General features: G+C 72.2%; 3 protein-coding genes across 3 annotated transcripts; all 3 read right to left on the bottom strand.

The window, feature by feature from the left end:
• Positions 1-1,290: 1,290 nt before the first annotated feature.
• On the bottom strand, positions 1,291-4,127 carry HCRT (hypocretin neuropeptide precursor). The gene is made up of 2 exons (XM_067312078.1): positions 2,711-4,127; positions 1,291-1,912 (listed from the first exon to the last, which is right to left on the bottom strand). The coding sequence occupies exons 1-2, from the start codon at positions 2,729-2,731 to the stop codon at positions 1,469-1,471; spliced, it is 465 nt and encodes a 154-aa protein (XP_067168179.1). The 5' UTR covers positions 2,732-4,127; the 3' UTR covers positions 1,291-1,468.
• On the bottom strand, positions 4,127-16,224 carry LOC136994394 (inactive phospholipase C-like protein 2). Its single transcript, XM_067312077.1, has 6 exons — positions 16,039-16,224; positions 7,584-10,073; positions 7,115-7,318; positions 6,629-6,704; positions 4,693-4,802; positions 4,127-4,313 (listed from the first exon to the last, which is right to left on the bottom strand). Exons 1-6 carry the CDS (start codon positions 16,222-16,224, stop codon positions 4,128-4,130), a joined length of 3,252 nt encoding a protein of 1,083 aa, XP_067168178.1. The 3' UTR covers position 4,127.
• Positions 16,225-19,041: 2,817 nt separating this feature from the next.
• Positions 19,042-22,766, bottom strand: GHDC (GH3 domain containing). Its single transcript, XM_067312158.1, has 8 exons — positions 22,108-22,766; positions 21,878-22,017; positions 21,168-21,744; positions 20,761-20,944; positions 20,613-20,684; positions 20,303-20,436; positions 20,074-20,162; positions 19,042-19,752 (listed from the first exon to the last, which is right to left on the bottom strand). Exons 1-8 carry the CDS (start codon positions 22,361-22,363, stop codon positions 19,552-19,554), a joined length of 1,653 nt encoding a protein of 550 aa, XP_067168259.1. The 5' UTR covers positions 22,364-22,766; the 3' UTR covers positions 19,042-19,551.
• Positions 22,767-23,216: the final 450 nt, after the last annotated feature.

Genomic DNA, 23,216 nt, shown 5'->3' with positions numbered 1-23,216 from the left:
CGCCGCCCCCGGCCCCTCCGCAGGTGCGTCCCCGGCGCCGCGGGCTAATCCCGGCTCGGCTCGGCTCGGCCCGGCCCGCCCGGGGCTCCCGCTCCGCCCCCCGCCCCGCCCCGGGCCCTGCGCGCCGCCGGCACCGGGAGGGGCCTCGGCACCGGCAGCCACCGGCACCGCGGCACCGGGACCCGCTCGGCACCAGCCCCCTCGGCACCGGCAAGGCGGCACCAGCCTGCTCGGCGCCCGGAGGCACCAGCCCTTGCAAAGCCAAGCGGGGTCCATGGAGGCCGCGGAAGGGGCAGGATCCGGCCCGCCCAGCCCCAGCCCACGGCAGGGTCCCGCTGCCGGGGACGGAGACGCCGGAGGCTCCCGGCACCCTGCAGAGCCCCGCTCCCGCCCCGGCACTGCCCGGGCCCTGCGGCGGGCAGGGGAGGCAGAGGCAGCCGGGGCAGCCCTGGGAGCCGGGACCCCTCTGCACTGGGGCCAGCGGCCGGCACGAGCCCCCAGGCCAGCCGCTGCGCCCAGGACCGGGGCTTGGGAGCTCTGCCCCAGGGAAAGGTGGCCCCGCGGCTGCAGTGCGAGGCTGTGCCTTGGGAGATGCCCCGGGGGGGCCCAGGGGGGACAGGACCCAGCCAGGGCCCTGCGAGGGGACAGGGGTGGGAGGGTAGCCGAGGCAGGTGGAGATTGGGGGGGGGTCCCATGGCCTGGAGGGGGTCACTGGAGGCTCCCTGGTGCTGCGGTGGGGGAGATGCTCTGAGCCCCTCAGGGCACTGCGTAGCCCCAAAGTCCGCATGGCCGGCGGCTGCCCTGCCCTGGCAGCCCGCGCATCACCCAGCACCAAGCTTCTCCCCTTGCCCGGGTGCAGAACCACTGCCGTCCCTGCCAGGAGGGTCCCGCCATCCTGGGAGAGGCTCCACAAGCACCCCTGTGCCTGGACGCCCTGCTCGAGCCTCGGGTCCCTCCAGGTCTGAACCTGCCAGGCCCAGGCGCACCCCTAGCCTCCCCCCCAGCTCACACCCCTGCAACGGCGTGGTGCACAGCGAGCTCTGACGCCCTGCTCTGGCCCCGGCCCCTGGGGCTCCTGCAGACTCGCTCCAGCAGAATATCCTCCCTTCACGCCCCACCAAGGCAAAAGAGGCCAGAGCTGGAAACGTGCAGACACAGCAGCATCAATCCACGTCCTGGCACAGCGGGCAAAGACTCCAGCCTCGCTGGCTGCCCTGGCACTGACTCTGGCAGGGCCCTGAGCCCCCCCCCCCAGCCCCATCCCCGGAGACAAGGCAAAGCTGCGTAACGTCAGGCTACCATTTATTGTAAAAGGCCAGCGGTGCCTGCAGTGCCCTGAGCAGGCTTGGCCAGGGCCATGAGGAGGTATTTAAAAGTGCTATTTACATCAAGCTCCGGGGCTCGAGTCCCCAGGGTCTGTCCCCTGCCGGGATCCCCTTTCTGATCCCACTCCCCCCCCCCAACCATCTCAGTAAAAGCTCTTTGCAGCCCCCTGGGCCTGGCTCTTGGCCAGGTCCTTCCCTGACTGTCCCTGGCACTCCCCGGGGCCGGCAGGGCTGGTGTCTGAGCGGCTCGGGACCGGCGTTGGCAGGACGTCCGTGCCCGAGGGGCAGCCCGACGCGTCGTGGCAGGCGGCACCGGGGTGCTCCCCTCGCTTGCCCATGGTGAGGATGCCCGCAGCGTGGTTGCCGGAGCTGTGCAGCAGGTGGTAGAGCCGGCTCTGGAAGGCCGGCGGGACGCTCTTCCTCTTGCCCAGCGTGAGGATGCCGGTGGCATGATTGCCCATGCCATGCAGGAGGTCGTAGATGCGGCAGGAGCAGGTCTTCTGCCGGCAGCACTCGGGCACATTCTGCCGGGCCTCGGCCAGGGAGCAGAGCAGGAGCAGGAGCAAGAGGCAAGCTGCTCTCTGGAACTACCGGAACAACGGGCTGGCGTCAGGGTGGGGGCAGCCGGAGAGGCTGGGGCAGTGCAGCCCTGGGGCGGCCTTCCCGTTTCTCCGGAGCAGCCAGACAGCCGGCACCTGGCTGGGCTCGGCTCCCGGCTGCCTGGGTGCTGCAGAGCTGCCTGCATGACCGCGCTGCCGGGGTGTCCCAGCTCCAACGGGCACAGAGCCGCTGCTGCACAGGGACAGGGCTGTCCCCAGCCCGGGCTGCAGCAAGGGGATGCAGCAGGAGGGGACAGGGCTCCCGGCCGGTCCTGGCTTCCCCATCACCGCTGCCTCGCTGCTCTGGGGAAAGCTCTCCCGAGAAGAGCCCTGGGGCATCCAGCACTCGGCGGTATGGGCAGCCCTGTGCCCCCCAGGGACGCGGGAACCCAGCAGTCCTGCTCCCCACTGCCCGCTCCAGCCCCACAGACCACGTTTCCTTCCCGCAGCAGGACGAGCTGCAGGTGTCCTCGCTGTCACACACATCCTGCCCTGGCACAAGGCAGCGAGCGCCCTCCCTTGCTGCACGCCATCGTGGGATGTGCAGCGAGAGCCCCTGTGCTCAGCCCACGTCGCAGTGCAATGCTGCATGCACCATGCACCCGGCTGCCTGCACCCCCCAGCCCACGCGGGGCCAAGTCCCAGTTCCCAGCCCACATCGCAGCCTCCCTGGCATCGCTTCCCTCCCGGCTCTCCCACACTGCCCGCGGCCCCGGTCGGCCCCTACACGCGCCGCAGCCGGGGCCTCATCCTCCACCCCGACGGGCTGCTCACGCCCGGCCCCACCTTGGTGTTCGGTGTCTCCATCGTTCCCGGGCGTCTTCAGGCGGCCGAGCGGCGCTGGGGCATGACCCGCCGGGAGCCGAGGAGCAGAGCCACCCTGAGCCGCTCGCCCCGGCCACGGGGCTTTATAGGGGGCCGCCCCCCACCCGTCCCCCGGCCCTCGCCGGGCCCAGCACAATAGCGCTGCCAAAAATACCCCGGGAAGCGGAGGGGCCGGCGGGAGCCGGGCCGGTCTCCGGGAGACGCGCGCTCTTTGTTCCCAGTAGCTCGGAGACCGGCCAGGCCTTTCCCCTCATTTGCAGCTCCCCATTGTGCGGAGCGGCGCGGAGCGGGCGCGGGACGCGGGTGGCTGCGGAGCCTGGCACTAATGAGGCTGTAATTGCCTAAGGAAGCCGCGGCCAGGCCGGCACAAAGCGGCCGGAAGGTCAGTGCCAGGAGGACGCAGCGGGTCCCCTCCCGACTGCCTGGCCCCAGACGACGGCATCTCCCGGGCTCGTTCCTCGTGGCCCATTAGGCTAATTACTGCTCCCTAACAAAGGGGGGGGGGGGCCACGTGGCTCCATGCTGGAGCGGGCACGGCCCCATGGTCCCCGTCCCCAGCACCGGCAGTGCCACCCTCCTGCTCTTCAGTGGCCCCATGCCGGCCCTTGGCCCCCCGTGCCAGGCACGGAGACGGAGCAGCAGGGCACCAGCGTGGGTCTCGCACACTTTACAATGGCTCCGCAGTCCCGATCCGACCCTAGACCGCCCTCGCTCATAGTCTGCGCCCGGGATGCTCTCACCCTAGGGGAGAAGTCCAGGATGCTTTCCCTGATGCCAAAAGCCACATCTGCTCCCCAGGTGCCTGTGCAGCCCCTCGGCAGGGCAGGGCCCGGGGGACCCCAGGGAGGGGATGCGACCCGCTGCCCCACGGCGAGGGCAGGGGGATCAGCCGGCGAGAGCCGGGATGGTTCCAGCCAGGCAGGTTTTCCCCAGGGCTTGCAAAGGCAAATCCAGCAAACCTGAGTCCAGAGACGGGGCTGTTTTCCAGTGGGGCCAGCAGGTCAGGCACAGCGGGCTTGGGGGCACATGCACACGGCCATCGGGGTGCCAGCATCCCCAGCCGGCCCCGGGGCCGGGCGCTCACTCCGGAAGCGGACACAGAAGGAAGCCCCGGGAGCTCGTGGGGACCGGGACAGACGGGAGCAGGGACGTCCTTCCCCAAACGCCCTGCTCTGCGCCCAGAGCTGGTCCCCACGAGGCTTTGCCGCTGCGCCAGCCCTGCTGCAGCCCTTCGGCCGCCCGTGGGCACGGTGGAGCCCTGCCCCGTGTGTCCCTAAAGGCCGGTGCCCCCGGTCCGGGCCCCACAGGCGATGCCGTGCCGGGGGCAATGCCGTGCTGCGGGAGCGCTCAGTCCAGGCCCCGGTGCCCCACGCCGGGGTCAGCAGGACGCCGCGTCGCCGCCTCCTTCCGTCTCGGGGATGGGCTCCAGCGGGGTCCGCAGCCGGGAGGGGTCGGGCGAGGACGAGCCGTTCCTGCCGATGCCGCAGGACTGCCCCGCGTTGTGGATCTGCCACAGGTTGTCCAGCGCCTCCGCCTTGGCGTGCTTGAGCAGGTCGGCCTGGCCCTGCCGCCGAGCGGAGACGGGCGTCAGGATGGCTCCGCGCCCCGGGATCGCAAAGAGCCGCCCGGCCGTGCCGCACTGCGGCAGCTCCCCGCGAGGCCGCGGGGCCTGGGAAAGGGCAGCTCACGCGGCCGCCCCGCTGGCACGGCCACGGTCCCACGAGGGGGCAGCACGGGCTCGCGGGACGCGGGAGCATCGCGGGACGCGGGAGCATCCCGGACCACCAGAACCCGACTGCTGCATCCGCGGCGCTCGTGGGGGGTCCCCCATGGCGCTGCAGCCGGGGAGCCCTGGCCGGGACCGAGCCCGCGGCCCTGGGGGGCCCCCTGCGAGGGCTGCGTGCCCCCGCGCCGCACCGGGACCACGGCCCTCGCTCGCCCACCTTCAGCACGGTGATGTTCCAGGCGAAGCTCTCCAGCGCCTTCTGCAGCTTCCGGCCCCGCAGCCCCTCCTTGGCCTCGATGCGGTGCAGCTCCTTGTGGAAGTCCATGCCTGCGGCGCGGGCACACGCAGAGCGCTGCTCAGACGAGCACAGACCGGCCCGGCACGGCGCCCTTCGCCCGGCACGGAGGGAGCGAGCCGACTCCATGCCCCCTCCGTGCAGGGAATGACGGGGCCAACGGAGCAGCCGGCTCTGCACTGCACTCACGGCACACACGGGGGGAGCGGCCAGCAGGACCGGCTCCCCTAACGCCAGAGCCGAGGGTCCGCCTGGAGGGCTGTGACTGCCCCCAGCACTGGCACGGCCCTCGCGCGCCCCGGCCCTGCGGGGGTCGTGGATCACAGGCCCGCCGGGCCCCCCCGCGCCGTGCACCACGTGACGGCCCCGTGAGCGGGTGCTATATTTACCCCTCCCTGACGCAGCCGCGGCTGCGGGCCCACGCCGGGGCTCCCACGCGAGCCTGCTCGCCCGCGCGCCGTCAATCAGCACGCCCCCACCCGCACCCCCCGCCGGCGCCTCCCGCAGCCCGGGGCGCCGAAGCAGCGCCAGCAAACGCCCGGGGCGCGCGGGCCGGGATGACCCCCGGGAGCCGCCGCTCCCAGCGCCTGGAGGTGCAGCTCAGCGTCGGCAGCGCCGAGCCGCCCCAGGGCCAGCCCGTGCCCCGGCGGGGCGATGCCCCCCTCCAAGCCGCTCCATGCCCCGGCAGCGCGGCACAGCCGGGCTCTCACAGCCTTTCCCGGGGAGCCGTGGACCAGGGTGCGGAGCTCCCTGTGGCTCAGGCCCCCCGCAGCCGGGTGCCCCAGCACCCCCGGTGCCGGCCCGCTCCCCCCTCACTTGCGCTCCCCCCCCGCGCTGGCAGCGGCTGCGGAGCCGCAAGCCGAGCGCCAGGGGAGATTCCCAGGCCTCCGCGCAGCCGGGGAGCAAACAGGGCTGCTGGCAGCAGCACGGGGAGCGGGCTGGGAGCGGCGGCAGCGCGGATCCCCCCTTCCCGCCCAGCGCGCCCCAGCTCCCCGCGAGCTCCCGGGCACGGAGGGAGCTGTGCGCCGCTGGCGCAGCCACGCTGCCGCCGCGGGGCCGGGCACGGGGCTGGCGGCCCAGGGACACCGGAGGAGCGGGGCAGGCTGCCAGCAGCACCTGCCTGTGTGGGTTCAGCCATGTGTCTCCTAAGTCATAACACTCAGTTGCCACTTCTACCGTCAGCCCCAGTCTGTTATTTCGGATGCTAATTATATTCCGGCGTTTGGCAGCTAATGACTCCTCTCCGCTTCCTCGTCAGCCTCCTCCGCACTCCTCCCTTCCCTCCCAGCACTTCCCGCGCTGCCCACCTTCCCCAGGCGCCCTGCTCGGGGTCCCGCCGCCCCGGCCGGCGCCCCGCACCCGGCACCCCACCGCACCGCCCTCCGCTCCGGCTCCCTCCCCCTCACGCCTCGCGGCACTGCCGGGATGTGGGAAAGCCGCAGAGCCAGGCTCCGGGCCACGCCAGCCGGAAGCGGCTCTCCCGCGGCTGACCGGGACGACAGCCAGGGCGCTCCCGGCCCCCAGGCTGTTCGGCCGGCAACCCGCAGCCCAGACGCCCTGCCCAGGGGTGCAAAGGTGCACGCCGCCCCGGCCCGGCACATGCATCCCTGCTCCTCCCGTCTGCGTGCACCGCCAAAATCCCAACGCGCCGCCGTGCCCGTGCACTGGTGCCAGGCTGCTCCAGCTCATCCCTGCAGGGACCAGCCCCCAGCTCGGTGGCACAGTGTCCCCGGCACCCCAGGGGGACCTGCCGCGGGTCCCAGGCTGCGCAGCGGCTCCGGCGCCCTGGGACAGCGGTCAGGTGCAGCAGAGGGAGCACGGGGCGCCGGGGCTGCGCCCGCCCTCGCCGGGGACCCACCTGCCTGCTGCGCCTGCATGAGCTTGCCGTACACGGCGTCGGCCGACTCGATCAGTGTCCGGCTCGTCTGGATCATCTGGGGGAGAGGAGCGGGGCGGCGTGAGGAGCAGGGCGGCCCCGCACAGCCGGCGGCTCCCTGCCGGCCAGGTGCCGCGCGGCCAGCGCCTGGCCGGCAGCCAGCTCTCCCTCCAACACAAAGGAAGGAAGCAGCTCCGGCTTCGGCTATTAATGGGATTTCTCCCGCCAGGCGGGACCGCAGGATGCCCCCCGGCCCGGCGCTGGGGCAGCGCACGCAGGGGGACGGGGTCTGCGCCGCGGAGCGAACGCCCTGGGCTGGGACAGAGCCAGGGGCAGCCTGCGCCGAGACACGGTCGCGTCCCTCGGGGGCACCCGCCGCTGCAGCCCCCCAGCCAAGCCCCTCCGCCCCGGGACGGACGCGAGCCGGGCAGGGGGCTGCCCGGCCCCAGCACGCTCCCCGGCTCTTACCGTCTCGTAGGCGGTGAGGACCTTGCGCAGCAGGTCGGGGATGGGGCCCTGGGCCTCCATGGGGGGGTACTGCTCCGCCAGGTTGAGGGTGACGCTGGGCGCACTGTCGCTGTGCAGCAGCCACGCCGCCACCGTGATGATGCACTGCTTCATGTTGGCGGCGGGCGTCAGGCCGCACAGCTCCTTGAAGGACACCAGCGCGTTCTGCGGGCAGAGACCGGCGTCAGCGTCCGGCCCGTGGAGGGGGCCGCCGACCCCTCGCTCCCTCCCCTGCCTGCCTGCTGGGAAAGGCCCGTGTCCCCCAGCTTTCTGCTCCAGGTGAAGCCTCTCGTCCACAAGCCCCCGGCCCCTCCGGAGCCGGGATCAGGAGGACACCTGGGTGCTCCCGATTCCTTGCCGCCCGGCCCCATCCTCCCCCCCCCCGGCGAACCCGCCTCCCCGCGGCAGCCACCGCTGCACCATCTGGTACCTGCACGTTCTCCCGCAGGTCGGTGGCCTCCCGCAGCGGCTGGGTGGCCGTCCGGAAGACCTCGTCGATGGCCTTGATGCCGGTGGCCTTGGTGGAGGTGTACTCCCGCACGCGGCGGCCGCGGCGCCCTGCGAGCCCCCGGCGGTGCCCCTTGCCGCCGCCGCGGCGGTCGGTGATGGCCACGTGCACAAAGAGGGTGGCGTGGGGCAGGGGCTCCCCGGCCAGGGACTGGAGCGGGACGTGGCGGTACCCGGGCTGCAGGCACTCGAAGGGGATGGTGTACTGGGCGATGAACTCGTCGCCGATGTAGTCGTCGTCCAGCACCACGAAGCGCAGCACGGCCAGCTCTGGCAGGTTGATCTGGAACTCCAGGCTCTCGTCGAAGACGGGGTTGTCCCCGCTCTGCAGGGCCGTCTTGGTGCGGTGCTCGGCGCAGTCGGCCGGGATGCCGTGGATCTCGGCGCACACGTACGGCTCCACCACCTCCCCCTTGGCCCCGGAGCCCTTGGGCTTGGGCAGGTTCTGCCCGCTGATGACCTTGAGGTGCAGGAGCTGGGCGGGCACCCCCGGCAAGGAGTCCTTGGCGTTGGCGCTGAAGTAGGACACCTCTTCCCGCATGATGGCGGGGCGGAGGACGTAGCCGCAGGCCCCGTTCTGCCGGAACCAGCCCGCGTTCAGGTCCATCATGAGCCCCGGCGTCTGGTAATTCATGGCCACCATCTGGCAGCCGCACTTCCAGAAGTCCTGCGGGTTCATGTTGCTGGCGTCGATGCGCATGGGGCTGGGGTAGACGCGGGAGAGGAAGCGCTTGTTGTAGCTCACCAGCTCCGCGGGGCACTCGTTGGCGAAGCGCCCGGCCTCCACCTCGCTGAAGGAGCACACCTCCCAGTAGCGCTGCCCCCGCCGCGAGCTCTCGAAGTCCTGGAAGGGGACGGCCTGGCAGAGGCTCACCAGCTCCGAGAGCTCCCGGCTGAGGCGCACCCGGCGCGGGGCGCCTCCCTCCGGCGCCTCCCGGTCCTCCTGGCCCAGGCGCCGCGCCAGCTCCCAGCCTTCCTCCTCGTCCGACACCTCGCCCTCGCTGTCCTCGCAGCCGGGCGGCAGCTTCTTGCCCTTGATGAGGATGCGGCCCTTGAGCTGCTCCGGGGAGGGCAGGTAGGACTCGGCGGGGTCGGGGGGCTCCAGGTACAGCTTGTCGCCCAGCGTCTTGCGCAGGCACTGGGCGGCCAGGCGCTGCTGGGCGGCCGAGCAGCGCGCCACGAGGCAGAGGATGAGGGGGTAGGCGGAGGCGGCGAAGGCGTGCTGGTCGATCAGCCCCACCACGGTGCGGAAGGGCACGCAGGAGGCGGCCGAGGGGCTGGTGTAGACCACGGGCTCGCCGTCGGGGCCGTCCCACAGCACCAGCTCGATGCTGCGGCAGCCCAGGCCCAGGGCGCTGATGTAGCCGCTGATGTCCGAGCTGCCCCAAAAGTTGTCCTCCAGGAGGCAGGCGCTGTGGGCAGAGCTGATGTAGTAGTGGGAGAGGGGCTGCGCCATGTCCTGACACACCTTGCGGTGCTGCGGGTCGAAGATGGAGCAGTCGGAGGAGAGCAGGTAGCGCGTGAAGCCATCGATGGCCAGGTAGCCCTTCTCCCGGCCCTCCTTGGAAGGCTCATACTTGCTGACGATCTCCAAGCACTTCTCCTCCGTCACCCCTTCCATGCCCTGCTCCACCTCCAGGAACATCAGCAGGTCCTTCAGGCCCAGGTACTCCTTGTTGCTGGAGAACTGCACCAGCAGGAAGAAGATCTCTGGCCGGGTGCAGAGCTCGCAGTAGGCCTCCACAAAGAGGTCGCAGGCCACGTCCGTGCCCATACGGTCGCTGGCTTTCTGCAGTTCCTTGAACTTCAGCTCGATGGTGGAGGCCTTCATGCCCGGGTTCAGGGCTTTGATGAGCTGCACAGCCCGGGACACGGGGATGCGGCCAGACTTCTCCAGGTCAGCGAGGTCGAAGACGGAGGAGATCCAGGAGGTCCGAAGGCAGGGGTGGCCGGTCCCAGGTGCCTCGGGCGTGTGCTTCCCGTAGGACACCAGGTACCGGAGCCCCATCACCCACGCACTCACCACGTCAGCCGAGCTGGCCACCAGGTCCAGGGACTCGTAGTTGTCTCCATAGATGATGGAGAAGGCGCATTCATCCGGGAACTGGTCGGAGAGGCCGTTGCTGCGCAGGATGGGGGTCTTCTTGCCCACGCGCACCTCTTTGACTGACTTGATCTCAATCTTGGCCTTCTCCGAGTCCTTCTTGGAAGGCTCCCAGCGCACGGACCGCATGTCCGAGTCCAGCACGAAGAAGCGGCTGTACATGCGGGAGTTGGAGCGTACCTTCTTCAGCTCGCAGCCCTCCAGCATGAAGGAGATGCAGGCGGCCGTGCTGTTGATCTTCCGGTCGTTGGGCATGGTGCTGAAGGACACCGTCTTCTTCTTCTGCACGGGCCGCTGCCGAGAGCCATCCTGCCAGGGCGGGGAGAAGGAGCAGAGCTGTCAGGGCCGGTCCCGAACGAGAGGGCAACGCCACGCACACCCTCCCCTCCCCCCCGGCACGCTCTTCCCACCCTGCTCCCAGCCCCAAGCCGCAGGGCGCCCCGGGGAGGCAACACCCAGCCGGTGCAAAGCCCCGCTGGGACCCCGGCCCCATCCCACGCCTGGGAGACACGGGCTGCAGCTGGGGGAGGCAGCGGGGGCCGGGAGCTGGAGCAAGCGCAGCCCTCCCCAGGCCCCGCAGGGACCTGCTGCTCCTCGCTCCGGGGCCGCCCGCAGCGGAAAACAGAGGGAGCAGCTCTGCTGCAGCCTTGGGGTCGCTCTCGGGCACCGAGGGCCACCGGCGCCCGGCAGCACAGCGCAAAGCCCGGGCCCTGGGAGCTGGGATGGGGGGGGGGGGGCAGCTCCAGCCGCGGCCTCCCCCACAGCGCGCCGGCCTGATTTATTTTAACTCCGCTTTCCTTCCTTCCTTCCTGCTCCCGGCCTGGAGCCGGATCCTTCCCTGCTGCACGCTCGCCCGCTCACCCGGGCCCTGCAGGCCCCCCCGCGCCGGGGGCTGCCCGCCGCCGCCACCGCTGCAGAGGGGCACGCGCCAGCGCCCCGGCACGCGTTTCGGGCAGGGGCCCCAGGTCCGCGGATGCGGAGGGGCTCTGCAACGGCACCGGGGCAGGGATGCTCCCGGCGCTGCCGACCCGAGGATGGAAGGGGGAACCGTGCCACCGCTCGGAGCTGGACAGGGCTGGGGAGGGGGGGGGATATGAGGGGGAACAGCAGGGCTGGCAGCACATTATGGGATGGATTTCATTAAGCAGGGCAGCGGGGAGGAGATTTAATCCACTTCTTTAAGATTATGGTGAGTCACCTCTAATCCGGTGGCGGCTCCAGCACGGGCGGGTTCCTCCCAGCTGCCCGGGTTTGGGGGCGATGGGCCCACCCCGGCACCCCAAGAGCTTTCACACCTCCATCATCCGGCTGTCGCAGAGCGGATTGACACGCTGGGCGAGCGCATCCCGGCGTTTCGCCCCCAAGGGCCTGGATTCATCCCCACAGGGCCAGGGAGCCATGAGCTAAGGGTGCTGGAGAAGGTGGCAGAGGGCGAGGGAGCAGGACGGGTCACGCGGGCGGCTTTCCCGCTCCATCCCGGGGACAGGGATCCCGGCGTCCACCCTGTGCCAGAGCCGGCCGGACCCTGCCAGCGCGGAGGCAGATGCCCCCGAGCGAGATGGCTGAGTGTGCGCAGGGGCCACGGGTAACGCGGGGGGCTCCGGCGCTGCACTGGCCCCGGGGCTCAGCACCCGCCCCAGCGCCGTTCCTCTGCACGCGGGTCCCCGGCTGGCGAAGGCAGATGCAGCTCAGCCTCGCGCGGGGGTCACTTCCGCCACCCCCAGCTCGCGCGCAGCAGCCGTTTGCATCCTCTCGCTGCCAGATTGCCGAGCGCCAGGATCCTGCCTCCGTGCCAGCCGGCTCCGGCTCCCAGGAGCGGGGATGTTCCCTGCTCCGATGGCTGACGGGGCCCCCCAGCCGGCAGCAGCCGCCCCATCCCCACGGCAGGGCACAGCGTGGGGCTCGGGGACGGACGTTCACGCACAGCATCCCGGGAGCCCCGTCACCCTGCTGGGATGATCCCTCCGGGCCGAGCCGCGGGATCCAGCTGCTGACCCCCAGCCCGGCAGCACGTTACGCCATCGCCAAGCCGGGCGGGGAAGCACGCTCGGGCCAAACCGTCGGCACGGCCGCAACGGCACGCTTCCTGCGAGCGGCAATCTGAGCGTGCCACTGACTCGCGGCGCGAGACCTCGGCCCCCGCGGCTGCCGGCCCCCCGCCGGCGGGACGACCGCTCGCAGCGGGGAGCGCAGCCGCGCTCCTGCCCCGCGGCCCCGACCCCCCGCCGGGCCCACGCCCCAGCCCGGAGCGCACCCCACCCCGGCGGCTCTGCAGCGGGCCGCCAGCAGAAAACAGGAAATCCATCCGGAAAGGAAACACGGGGTGGGGGGCCCGCGCAGATCAAGCGGTCGCCGGGACCTGCCTCCAGCTGCAGCAGCGCCTGCCTGCGCCCATGGCAGGCAGCCCAACGCACCTGCCTCCGGCACCGGCCCACCGGGCAGAGCCCCGCGCGGGTGCAGCCTGCCGGCACCCCGCACCCGTCCCGTCTGGGCTTGCAGCGGGCGCCGGGGAAGGAGGGGGCTGAGGCCGGCCAGCGGGTTGGCTGCATCGGGGGGGGGTGCCAGCACGCGGCGCGGCCCCCAGCAGCTCCACGGCACCCCCGGCCCCAGGGGCGCTCGCCGGCTCCCAGCCCCGCGCAGGCGAGCCCCGGGCGCGCGCAGCCGCGGGCGCTGCTCGAGGATCTCCGAGCGCGCTGCAGCCGCTGAACGTATTTGCATCCAGGTACCGGATGGAAGCGACCGCATGTTGCCTCACTCCTGCAACCACCCGCCGGGTTAATACACCCTGCTCAGAGAAAGGAAGAGAAAAACCGCTGCTTCCAAGCAGCCCCTTACACAGGCGTTTTGCAGGCCGGCTTCGACCCCGGGGACGCTCTGCTCATGTCTAAGCGCTCCGCGAGGCGCGAGCAGGGAGCAGCGTCGGCAGCCGGAGCCTGCTGAGCCGCAGCTCCGCTAAGGGGATAAGTAGGTCAGCAGCGGAGGCAGCAGGATGCGGTGCTCACGGCCCGGGAGAGGCCCGGTCGCCCGGCTGGAGCGAGAGGAGGATTCCCAGATGGCAGGGGCCAGCTCCGGCGGGAGCAGGGTGTCCTGCGCTGCCAAGCCAGCAGCTCTTGTGCCAGCGCTGCCACGCACATCACACCTGCACGCCCGGGAGGGGAGCCGCGCCGACGGAGACGCCTTCCCCGGCGCTCGGGGCTCCCTGCACCCTGCGCTAAGCACCTCTCGAGCCAATTACCTCCTGCAATTAGCGCCTTGGCGCTGCCCTAATCGCGGCCGCCGTGTGACCGGACTCGTCACCCGGCAAAGCAAACCGCCCGTGAGCGCGGGAAGCGCCGCCAGGCCATGGCCGCCCTTCCCTTCCCTTCCCTTCCCGCGGCTCATGCCGGCGCAGCAGCTCGTGACGGCCCGGACAGAGGAACCGAAAGCTGCCGGGGTCGAGACGTCTGGGCAGGACCTGCGGCGCAGCAGCCCGGCGAGGGAGCCGGACCGCCGCCGGCACCGGCACCGGCACTGGCAGGACCCTTCTGCCAGCCGCGCCGCTTTGAGCCCTGGAGATGCAGCTGCTCCCGGGCCTGGCTGTGACGTGACTCATCTGCAGCTGGTTTTCCCAGGTCCGGGTTCTTCCCGGGGGTCGCGCCACCCTGTCCCAAGCTGGGGAGCGCGAGCGGGGGGCGCAGGGCAGGCAGCGGCCCCGTGCCGGGGCGGAGGCGGCGGGAGGCCAGGTGCAGCCAGGGTTTTCCTCCACACGTTTGTTCCCTGCCAAGAAGAGAGAGTGACACATCCACTCCCCACGGCACCAGCTGCCGCTCCCCAGCACGGGGCTGCAGGAGCCACGGCCCCGCTCAAAGGCGCCAGCGCAGCTCCCGGGGCTCCGGCAGGAAGGGGAGGTGGCACCACGGCCAGGGGACAGGCCAGCATGGCTCTGGCACGGGTCACATCCTGCAGCAGCCAGAAATGGACCCGGCACTCCCCCAGTCCCTGCTCCAGCACCCCCCCAGCCCTCTGGACCCCCAAACCCCTCCACTTCCAACCTGGGGAAGGAAGCAGGGAACAGGTCCTTCCACCAGGACACAGGGATGCCAGCTCCCCTGTTCTCCATCCCCGGGAGCCGGGCACCTCGTGCAGCTGCTCTCCCAGCTCCCGTTGCTGCAAGGAGCCGGGTCCAAAACCACCCAGCACGGCCAGCCCCGGGTTCCCCCTGCCCCGGCTGGGTGATTCGCACTTTCAGATTCACTCCTCCAGCCGTTTCTGGAAATCCCGTAAAATAACAGCGCCTTTGGTCTTCCCACACGTGCTCCAGTGAGTCACCAGCCAGTCTCTGCCCAGCCGCTGCCCGCAGCTAATTGGTACCTGCCTGCAAGCGGCTCCCTCCGGCCGGACACGGGGAAACGCGGGGGCCGGCCCGGCAGTGCGGGAATGGCCTCCCCTGGGCATCCAGGGCCAGGCGCTGCTGCGGGATGCAGCCGTGCAGGCATCGGGGCCTCGCAGCCCTCCAGCGTCCAGGCCGATCTCAGCCCCCGAGCGGGCTCGGAGGTGCGTAACTGGGGCCACCGTCAGTTTGCCCTCCTCTGCAGCCGGGCCCCCCCCCAGCAAGCTCTGGCACGGGGCCACGCGACCTTCACGTAAGGCCGAATCCCACTGTGACGCACGCCAGCTACGAGGGGACGCGCTCAGCCCGGCGCGGAGGCAAGCGAAGGGGAGAACAGCCCCTGCGCGCGTTTGCCTCCAGCCTCCCCGCGGGGAAGCTCGCGGGCGGCGCGCTGCAGCCTCTCTGCCTTCCCGAGCATCTGGCGCCCGTCCCTGCTGGCTCAGGACGGCGGAGCAGATGGAGCTCGGTTGCTGGAGGAACAGGAGGACCCCGCGAGGTCCCTGCGGCAGCCAGGCGTTCGGCTGGTCCTCCCCGCGCACCAGCACTGCGGGAAGCGCCGGGAAACCTCCTCGCCTGCAGCAGCCGGGCGCCGCACATGGCACGGCTCTGCCCGCGCCGGGCGCTCGCGCACGGGGCCGCTGCGGCCCCCCGGTTTGCAGAGGGAGCCCAGCCCGGGCGCAGGACAGGGCAGGGGAGCTGCCGGGGAGCAGGCAGCCGCCGCGCTCCCTCTGCCCCGCGGCTGCGGCCACCTCCCTTCGCCCAGGCAACAAGGTCTGGGGCCGGCAGCACCGGAGCAGCCCACACACGGGGTATTAATAGTAGCGGAGCTCTACCGGCTTAAAATAGGCTGCCAGGAGCGGGGAGGCGGGTCCCGGGCAAAGGCGACCTATTGTGTCAGCAAGCAATGCCGACGTCAGCACAATTAGGGGGACCGATTTAGAAAAACACACGTGACCCGCTGCCCACCGGCGCAGGAGAGCCCCAGAGACCCTCCCTCAGCCGCGGCCCCCCCCAGGCCATGCCACAGCTCCGGTGCAAGGGTTCGGACTTGCATCAGGAGGCGCTGGCCAAGCTGGGCCCGAGGCTCAAGGCTCTTGCTTGCAGGAGAAAGCGGGAGCGTGCTCGGGAGCCGGGAGCAGCTGCCGGCTCACCGGGCACCCAGCAGTGCCCCGAGCAGGACGAGGCGATGCTGCCATGTGGCTGCCGCCGCAGGAGCAGCGGTGGCCGCGCAGGGCAGCGCGTGGGAACGGTGGCGGCTGCACGGAGCAGCTCAAGGCCGTGCAGGAAGGACAGGCCTGGCCCGGGAGCGCACAAAGCCAGCGCCAGGCTGTGCCCTTGGTGGACCCCGCATGGGGTCGGGGGGCCCCCGACGAGAGCAGCCCCTGCGCCCCGGAGAGGGGCGAGCCCTGCGCCCGGCCGGGCGACCTCCGCAGCCCCGTGCCCGCCGCCCCGGGGACCCGCCAACCGCCCCGAGGGTGCGGGCACAGCCCCTGCCCCGGCAGCCGGGCCGGACCCGGAGAGCCGCCCCGAGGGCGAGGACGGACGGCGCGGAGGCGGCTCCGGGAGCCGGGCCGGGCCAAGGCCTGCTCCCGCGGGGCCCGACCCGGTCCGGTCCGGCCCGGCTCAGCCCGGCCCGGCTCAGTGCTCTGCAGGGCCCGAGCGCTCCGCAGATGCCGGGGACCGGGGCCGGGAGGCCCGTCCACGCCGAGCGCCCCGGGGGTGGCCGGGGGCTCCCGCAGCCGGGGGCCGCCGTGCTGGGGTGGGGGCTGGTTCCGGGGGTCGATTCCCGGGGGGGGTCGGTTCCCCGGGGGGTCGGTGCCCGGGGGGGCCGGTTCCGAGGGTCGGTTCCCCGGGGGCCGGTTCCCCGGGGGGGGCGGGGGGGTCGGTGCCCGGGGCCGCTCTCACCTTCATGATGCTGGCGCGGGGCGCGGCGGGCGCGGGGCTCCGTTCCGCCGAGTCCTCGCGGCTGCTGCTGCCCGAGCCCGAGCCGGGGCTGCCGCCGCCGCCGCCGCCGCCGCGGGGCCCGTTGGGCAGCGGCGCGGCGGGGCGGGGCGAGCCCGGCGGCGGGGCGCCCCGGGGCCCCTCCGCCATCCCCCGCGGCCTCAGGGCAGCGGCCGGCGCGGGGCCCCGGGCGCCCCCGGTGCTGCGCCCGCCGCCGCCGCCGCTGCGGGCTCAGTGGCGGAGCGGGCGGGCGGGAGGGAGAGAGGGAGGGAGGGAGGCGGCGCGGCCGGGAGGAGGGACGGGGCCGGGGCCGGGGGCGGGGACGGGGACGGCGGCGGCGCGGCCCCCCCGCCCCGGGCTGCAGCGGCGGCGAGCGGGGCCCGGCCCCGGCGCCCGGCACCTCCCGCCCGGCCGCTGCCCGCGCCCTCCCCGGGTCCCCGCCCGGCCGCCGCGTCCCGCCGAGCCTCCCCGCTCCGCCGGGGCGCCCGGCCAAGCCCGCACCTGCAGCGGGCACCCTGCAGCGGGCACCCAAACCCGGGCACCCTGCAGCGGGCACCCAAACCTGGCCTGCACCCTGCAACCAGGCACCCAAACCCAGCCTGCACCCTGCAGCGGGCACCCTGCAGCGGGCACCCAAACCCGGGCACCCCACCCAGCCTGCATCCTGCAGCTGGGCACCCAGACCCGGCCTGCACCCTGCAGCGGGCACCCAAACCCGGCCTGCATCCTGCAACCAGGCACCCAAACCCAGCCTGCACCCCGCAGCTGGGCACCCTGCAATGGGCACCCAAACCCAGGCATCCAAACCCAGGCACCCCATCCAGCCTGCACCCTGCAGCTGAGCACCCACACCCAGGCACCCAAACCCAGCCTGCACCCTGCAGCCAGGCACCCAAGCCCTGCCCACACCCTGCAGCGTGGCATCCTGCAGCCTGGCACCCAAACCCGGCTCACACCCTGCAGCCTGGCACCCTGCAGCGTGGCCCCACCCCAGCTGCACCCTGCAGCCTGGTCCTGCTCAGCCTGGTTCCCCAGCCAAGCCCGCAGCTCCAGCAGGATTTGGGTTTGACCCGGGGCTCTGCCGGCGCGGCACTGCCTGGCACCTCCATCCGCACAGCCCAGGCAATGCCCGGTGCAGGGCAGCACTCCGGCTGTGCAGTGCCAAGCGCCACGCAGGGGGCAGCTCACGCAGGGGACAAGGCCAGGCCGTGCTCCCAGCGCAGTGAAGGCCCCATCAGATCCCCGGAGCTCATTTGGCCCATTTGAGGCAGTTCAGAGCAGCAGCCTCTGCTCCTGGCAGCCCCAGCCCAGGAGTGGGTGCAGCAGCCCTGGCACCAGGCCCGCGCTGCCCCGGGCCACCGCTCTCTGCTGATTACACGCTGCCAGGGCTGAGAGCGGTCTGATGAGCTGCTAAAGCACAGGCGATCACCCCAGCTGGGTAACTGGCAGGGCGGGCAGGAGAGCGCACAGCCAGCAGGGCAGCGTTTCATTGATGTGCCAGGGACTTGGCACGGGAGGGAAGCCAGGGCAAGCCCAGGAGCCCTCCCGCGGCGGGAAGGTGCCCACGGGCAGGTGGAAACGCGCAAGCTTGGCCTGTGCCTGCTTCAGACAGCACAGGGTGGCTGCAGCGCTGGCGGCTGGGCCAGCGCAGGCAACGGTGCTGGGCCGCCGCTTTGGTCGATGCAGAGCGGGCAGCTCAGTGCAAGGGGCAGAAACGCAGGAGCACCGTGTCCCGCGGCTGAGGGAGCGGAGGAGCAGCCGCCGGAGACGTGTGCTGGGCAGCAGGGACTGCCACAGCAGGGCAGGGACGATGGCACTGCCAGTACGCGGGGTGCATGGGAGGAGGGTGGCGCAGAGCACGCACCTGCAGGACCGGGGCAGGGGCCTCGCGCTCTCTTCTCCCCCCTCTTCTCACCGGCCCTGGGAGGAAATGCCGGGGTGAACCCGCGGCAGCCCGGCCCGCCACAGCTCCAGCCCGGCCCTCGCCCGCTCCCGCTGGCAGCGGGGGGAGCTCAGCCGGGCGCCCGGGGCAGCCGCCCACAGCGGAGCCTCAGGCCAGCGCCAGGCTGCAATTAGAGCCGGCCCGGCCACGCCAGGCAGAGCAGGGGCTGCAGGGTGCAGCTCCTCCGGGCTCGCAGCTTCTGGGGCTGGCTGCAGGCCTGGCCTGCGGTGGGGGCCGTCGGGAAGGGCTGTGCTTGTGCGCAGTGCCAGCACGGGGGGAGGAAGCAGCCCCACTGGGCTGCCCGGGCAGGGTACAGCTGCACAGGTCTCTGCCAGCACAAGGATGCCCAGGGGCACCCACAAACGTGCCAGAGCCCAGCTTCACCATCCAGGTGTTTATCCAGCAACCACTGACCCCCCCCTTTCCACTAAATCCCATCATCAGGCCCCATCAGCACCATGCACACCGGCCTGGGACCGGCATCCCCATCGGGGCAGCGAGCCTAGCTCACGTCCTCGCCGGGTGACATGCTCTCCAGCCACACGCACCATTTCTCCCCCTGCTTGCAACAGGAATTTTGCTCCAGGCTTTTCTTCCAGCAGGGGAGAGGGGGGTGGGAAGAGGCCTTAGCACGCTTTCCATGCCTGTCACCGCGGGGGATGCTCTGTGCGTGCCTGCTCAAGACAATGTCTTCTGCCAGCGGCCTCGCTTGCCCCCACCCTGGGAACAGCTGTCTGCACAGCAGGTTCCCTCAGCAGCGTGGCTCCAGAGCCCTTAAAATAGACCCTTAACAGGCAGGGGAAAGAGCTGGGCCCCCCTCCCGCCTGGCGGGTTTGTGCCTCAAAGGCACAGCCAGACACTCCCAGAGCCGGGGACAGATGCTGAATTGGTTAAATATTCATGGCTGGCCCTGCCCCAGGCCCCAATATCGGGAACCAACAGCGGGAACTTTCAATCCGAGAGGAGAGTCAGGGCTGTCACCAAGAAATCTCTTAATGGGGATTAAAAAAACCCAAAACAATCAATCCCGGAGCACTGCCCTTTATTTATTTTTGCGAGATAATCCTCCTTTATTTCGCTTCTTTTTTAACATTAAAAGCAGCCCTTGCTGGAGCTTATTGTCTCCTAAACCAGCGGAAATGCCCTGGAGCCTGGCTTAGAGGTAGCTCCCGGGGCTCCGGCTCCGGCTCCGGCCCAGCAGCAGAGCTCGGCAGGTTATCGGGGCGCTGGCCTTGCTTCCCCGCTCGGGGAGCACCACGTGCCCCTCCAATTCTGTGCCATGGTCTCGACAGGAAGGCGCCCGTGCCGCCGGCCAGCTCTCACGGTCCCACGCTGGGCCCCAGCACGGCCCGCGGCCAAGGGCCGGGTCAGCTGCCGCCCAGGGACGGGGAGCCCCGGACGGGATGCGCTGCAGGTGCTGCTCGACGGCCGCGCGCGGCGGGTCCCCGTGCTCTCACCGTGCACGGAGCGGGCTGTGCCGGCCGCGGAGCGTTTCCTCCGAGCGGCGGCCGGGCCGCGGGGAGCCCCGGGCCGCCCTAGGAGACCACCGCGCTCTGGATGGCGGAGAGCAGCCGCCTCTCCCGCAGCACCCTGGGCATGGGCCGGGGGCAGCCCACGGCCTCCCGCAGCCGGGCAAAGGCCCCCGCCGCCACCAGGTGCAGCCGCAGGGGCCCGATGCTGCCCTTGAAGCGGAAGGATTTATAGGTGGGGAAATCCTCCTGGAGGCAGTGATCCAGCTGCGGGCAGAGGGGGGAGGCTGCCCGCACCGCTCCCGACCCTGCATTTCCTTCCCCGCAGCGCCGGAGCGCTGCCGCCCCCCGCAACGCCCAGTGCCCCCCGGGTGCCCCCCGCACCGCCGGGGCCGCGGGGCAACGCCAGCCCGCTGCAAGCAGCTCCCCCCCCCGGCCCAGGCATCGCCTGCGGGCTCCTGCAGCCACCAAGGCAGCACGCAGGCACGCTGGCGGCGCGCAGGCGGCCAGGCAAGCACTGCCACCGCGTGGCTGCGGCCGTCCCGCTCCTCGCAGCCCGGCCCCGCAGCAGCCCCCGCAGCGCCGTACCTTGTAGCGCTGCCCCTCCGACAGGTCCCGCAGGCCCCGCAGCTCCACGAACACCTGGTAATGGGGGGCGCAGGCCCCCGAGGAGGCGCCTGCAGCAGCACCGTGAGCACGTTAAACCCACCCGGGAGGGTCCGGCCTGGGCAGACCCGCGCGGGACTGGGGCAGGCGGAGCCGAGCGGGGCGAGGAGGGTGCACCGAGCCCCCGGCTAGCGCTTTGGGGGTCGCTCACCCAGCAGGGCGCTCTCCACGCACACGTAGTCGACCAGGCGGGCTCCCGGCCACATGCCCACGGCGCGGCGCAGGCTCCGCAGGAACCGCTCCTCGGGGATGCTCTCGCCCCGCACGCTCAGCGTCTGGCTCTCCCTGCGGAGCAGAGGGCCCCGGTGGGCGCCCCACGCCGGCAGACACCGCCGGCTCCCTCCCGCCCCGGCGCCCCGCCTGCGGCGGTCCCAGTGCTGAGCCGCCCCGTGCGATGGATCCCGCTCGGCACGCCGGTCCCCAGGGCAGTGGCACAGGGCCGGGGCGCGGGACGCCCTCACCTGCGCACGGGCTCCACCACGGGACACTGCTTGTGAAACCCGGCCACCTGCAGCACCTCTCCCACATGGCACCTGCGCGGGGCGAAAGGCAGCGTGACGGGGGGCCGGTGTGGGACGCAGACCATCCGCAGCGGGGCGAGGGAGGCACCTGTACTCCCCGGGCCAGGCTGTGAGGACCAGCGCGTACTCCCGGCCCTCCCAGAGCTCCCCCAGTAGCGCCGTCGCCGTCTCCTCCTCGGCTGGGCAGGGCAGGAACTCACAGAAAGCCCAGTCGGGGCAGAGCAGAAAGCGGGCGCTCGGCTCCTCCGGCCAGAGGTTCACGCCGAGCAGTGCTGGGCAGAAAGGCGGCGCCGGTCAGCGGAGACCCCCTGGCCCTGCTAGAGCCTCACCCCCACCCCGAGGGGAGGAAACTTCCCGGCTGGTCCCAAACACGGCTGCTTTCAGAGAAGCCCGCAGGTCTCCATCGAGGAACGATGCACAGAGCTGCACCGCTGGGTTGGGGCGAGGAGGGTCCCCGCGGCGTGTCCAGGGCAGACCCCGGAGGGGGACACTCACCTCCGCCTGCCCGGTAGAAGGGGGAGTAGAAGGGGAGCCCCTTGCAGTCCTCCTGCTGCAGGGCATCGCTGTAGAGCTGCTCCCCTCCATGCGCCGTCCCCACCACCACCACCTGGAGCTGTGGCCACAGGCGCTGCACGATGCCCTCGAAGCCGCGGGCGCACTCGGCCCGCAGCTCGGCCGCCCGGGCGGCATCGGGTGCCAGCAGCCCCTGCAGCTGGCGGCGCGTGCCCTCGGGCAGCTCGAGCTGCGGGCTCAGCCGCCCCAGCGCCAGGTCCTCGGCCAGGCCGGGCCAGCCGGCGCGCAGGGCCGCCAGCGCATCGCAGAGCTCGGAGGCCAGCCCGGCCTCCAGCACGCGCAGGCCGCGCTCCCGCAGGGCGAAGAGCAGCTGCAGCCGCAGGGCCGCGGCCCGCGAGGGCACGGCGCCCGCCTCGGCCGGCGTGCAGTACAGCGTGGGCAGGGGCCAGCCCGCCGGGGCGCGGGGGCCGCCGGGGGCCCAGCAGAAGAGGGCCGTGCCTCGGAGAGCCAGCGCCTGCGGGAAGGCGGTGCGGAGGACATCCAGGTACAGCAGGGCCCCCTGCACGGAGAGAGGTGGGAGAGACCCGCAGGAGACCCCGAGCCCTGTGCCAACAACGGTGCGGGGCGGCACCGCAACCCCCTCCATGTTTTGGGGCTGCGGCGTGCTGCGATGGCCTGGCTTCACCCCGTACCTGGAGAGGGGGGTCCGCGGCCCAGCAGCTCCGGAGCAGAGCCCAGGGCCCCAGCAGCGGGACCGGGGCCTCCTGCTCGCCCGGGTCCCCATCAGGGCTGCTCAGCGTCAGGGGGTGACTCTCCCGGAAAGCGTCCGAGCCTGCGGGAGAGACAGTGCGGGGGAGGCCGGGGCCACGGGAAAGGCGTCCCGCCGCCCCCGGGGACCCCCCGGCCCCGGCGCGGCGCTTACCTGGGGCCGCCCCCGCGGGCAGCAGCCGCCGCAGCCGCCGCTCCTGGCTGCTCCGCACCTCGGTGCCCCGCAGCTCCAGGCGCCGCCGCTGCCAGCGCGCAGCGCGGTGCAGCACGGCCCGGGCCAGGCGGTGCCGCAGCGGCGGGGCGGCGGGCAGCGCTGCACCCGCGCCCACGGCCACGGCCACGGCCACGCACACGACCACGGCCACCGCCGCGGCCACGCACACGGCCAGCGCCGCGGCGGCCGGCAGCATCCCGGCGCTGCGCCCCGCCGACCCCGCGCTCCGCGGTCACACCGGCCTCGGGGCCGCCGGGCACGGACCCGCGCACCGCAATCACCGCGGCACCGTGCACGGACCCCGGGCACCGGACCCCTCCCGTCCACCGACCCCGCGCACCGCAATCACCCCGGCACCCTCTGCACCGTGCACAGATCCCGGGCACCGGATCCCTCCCGTCCAGCGACCCCGCGCACCAGAGTCACCGCAGCGCCCGGTCCCACGGTACGCACTCCGGGCTCCACAATCACCCCGGCACCGTCCGGCACCGTGCGCGGACCGCGGGCACCGGACCCGCCTGCATTGCCCCCTCCCGTGCACGGCCCTCGGGCCCCGGCCCCCCCCCCCGCCTCCGTGAATCCGGGCCCGGCCCGGCCCGCACGCACAGGGCGGGCGATACCGGGTCCGCCCCCCCCGGATATTCCGCCTCCGGCAGAAATGACGGGAAATGAGCGCGACCGCTCGCGCCCGTCCCGTCCGGCCCCCCTCCGTGCGGCCCCCCCCGCCGCTGCCGCGCCGGTCCCGGCTCCCCGCCGCGGTCCCCCCCGCCGCGCGGGGAAAGGAGCACAGAGCAGCTCCGCCTCCGCTTGAAATTACGGGGTTTATTTGCTCCTTTCGAAAAAGGAGAAAGAAAACCACCACCCCAACGGCCAGCACCCCAGGGCGCACGGAAACCCCCGCCCCTCCCCCGGCCGGCGGGCGCGAGCAGAGAACGAGAGTGCGGTTAAAAAACGAAAGCAAACCCACCCCGTTCTCCGCTCCTCGGCAAGAGAATTCTCCCCCAAAAAGAGTGCAGTTTGTCTGTTTTTCTTGGCTTTTCCACCAAGAA

The sequence above is a fragment of the Apteryx mantelli genome, chromosome 28, assembly GCF_036417845.1.
Source record: "Apteryx mantelli isolate bAptMan1 chromosome 28, bAptMan1.hap1, whole genome shotgun sequence".
Classification (NCBI taxonomy): Eukaryota; Metazoa; Chordata; class Aves; order Apterygiformes; family Apterygidae; genus Apteryx; species Apteryx mantelli.
This window is presented reverse-complemented; position numbering and strand designations above follow the sequence as displayed.

Excerpts from the sequence above, each read along its gene's own strand:
- HCRT (XM_067312078.1), bottom strand. The coding sequence starts at position 2,731 with ATGGAGACACCGAACACCAAG. Across the intron at positions 1,913-2,710 it reads TGGAGACACCGAACACCAAG|TTCCAGAGAGCAGCTTGCCT; the intron begins GTGGGGCCGGGC and ends TTGTTCCGGTAG.
- LOC136994394 (XM_067312077.1), bottom strand. The coding sequence starts at position 16,224 with ATGGCGGAGGGGCCCCGGGGCGCCCCGCCGCCGGGCTCGCCCCGCCCC. Across the intron at positions 7,319-7,583 it reads ACCTGCGGGAGAACGTGCAG|AACGCGCTGGTGTCCTTCAA; the intron begins GTACCAGATGGT and ends CTCTGCCCGCAG. Across the intron at positions 4,314-4,692 it reads GGAACATCACCGTGCTGAAG|GGCCAGGCCGACCTGCTCAA; the intron begins GTGGGCGAGCGA and ends GCTCGGCGGCAG.
- GHDC (XM_067312158.1), bottom strand. The coding sequence starts at position 22,363 with ATGCTGCCGGCCGCCGCGGCGCTGGCCGTGTGCGTGGCCGCGGCGGTG. Across the intron at positions 20,685-20,760 it reads GCCTGGCCCGGGGAGTACAG|GTGCCATGTGGGAGAGGTGC; the intron begins GTGCCTCCCTCG and ends CGCCCCGCGCAG. Across the intron at positions 20,163-20,302 it reads CGTGGAGAGCGCCCTGCTGG|GCGCCTCCTCGGGGGCCTGC; the intron begins GTGAGCGACCCC and ends GTGCTGCTGCAG.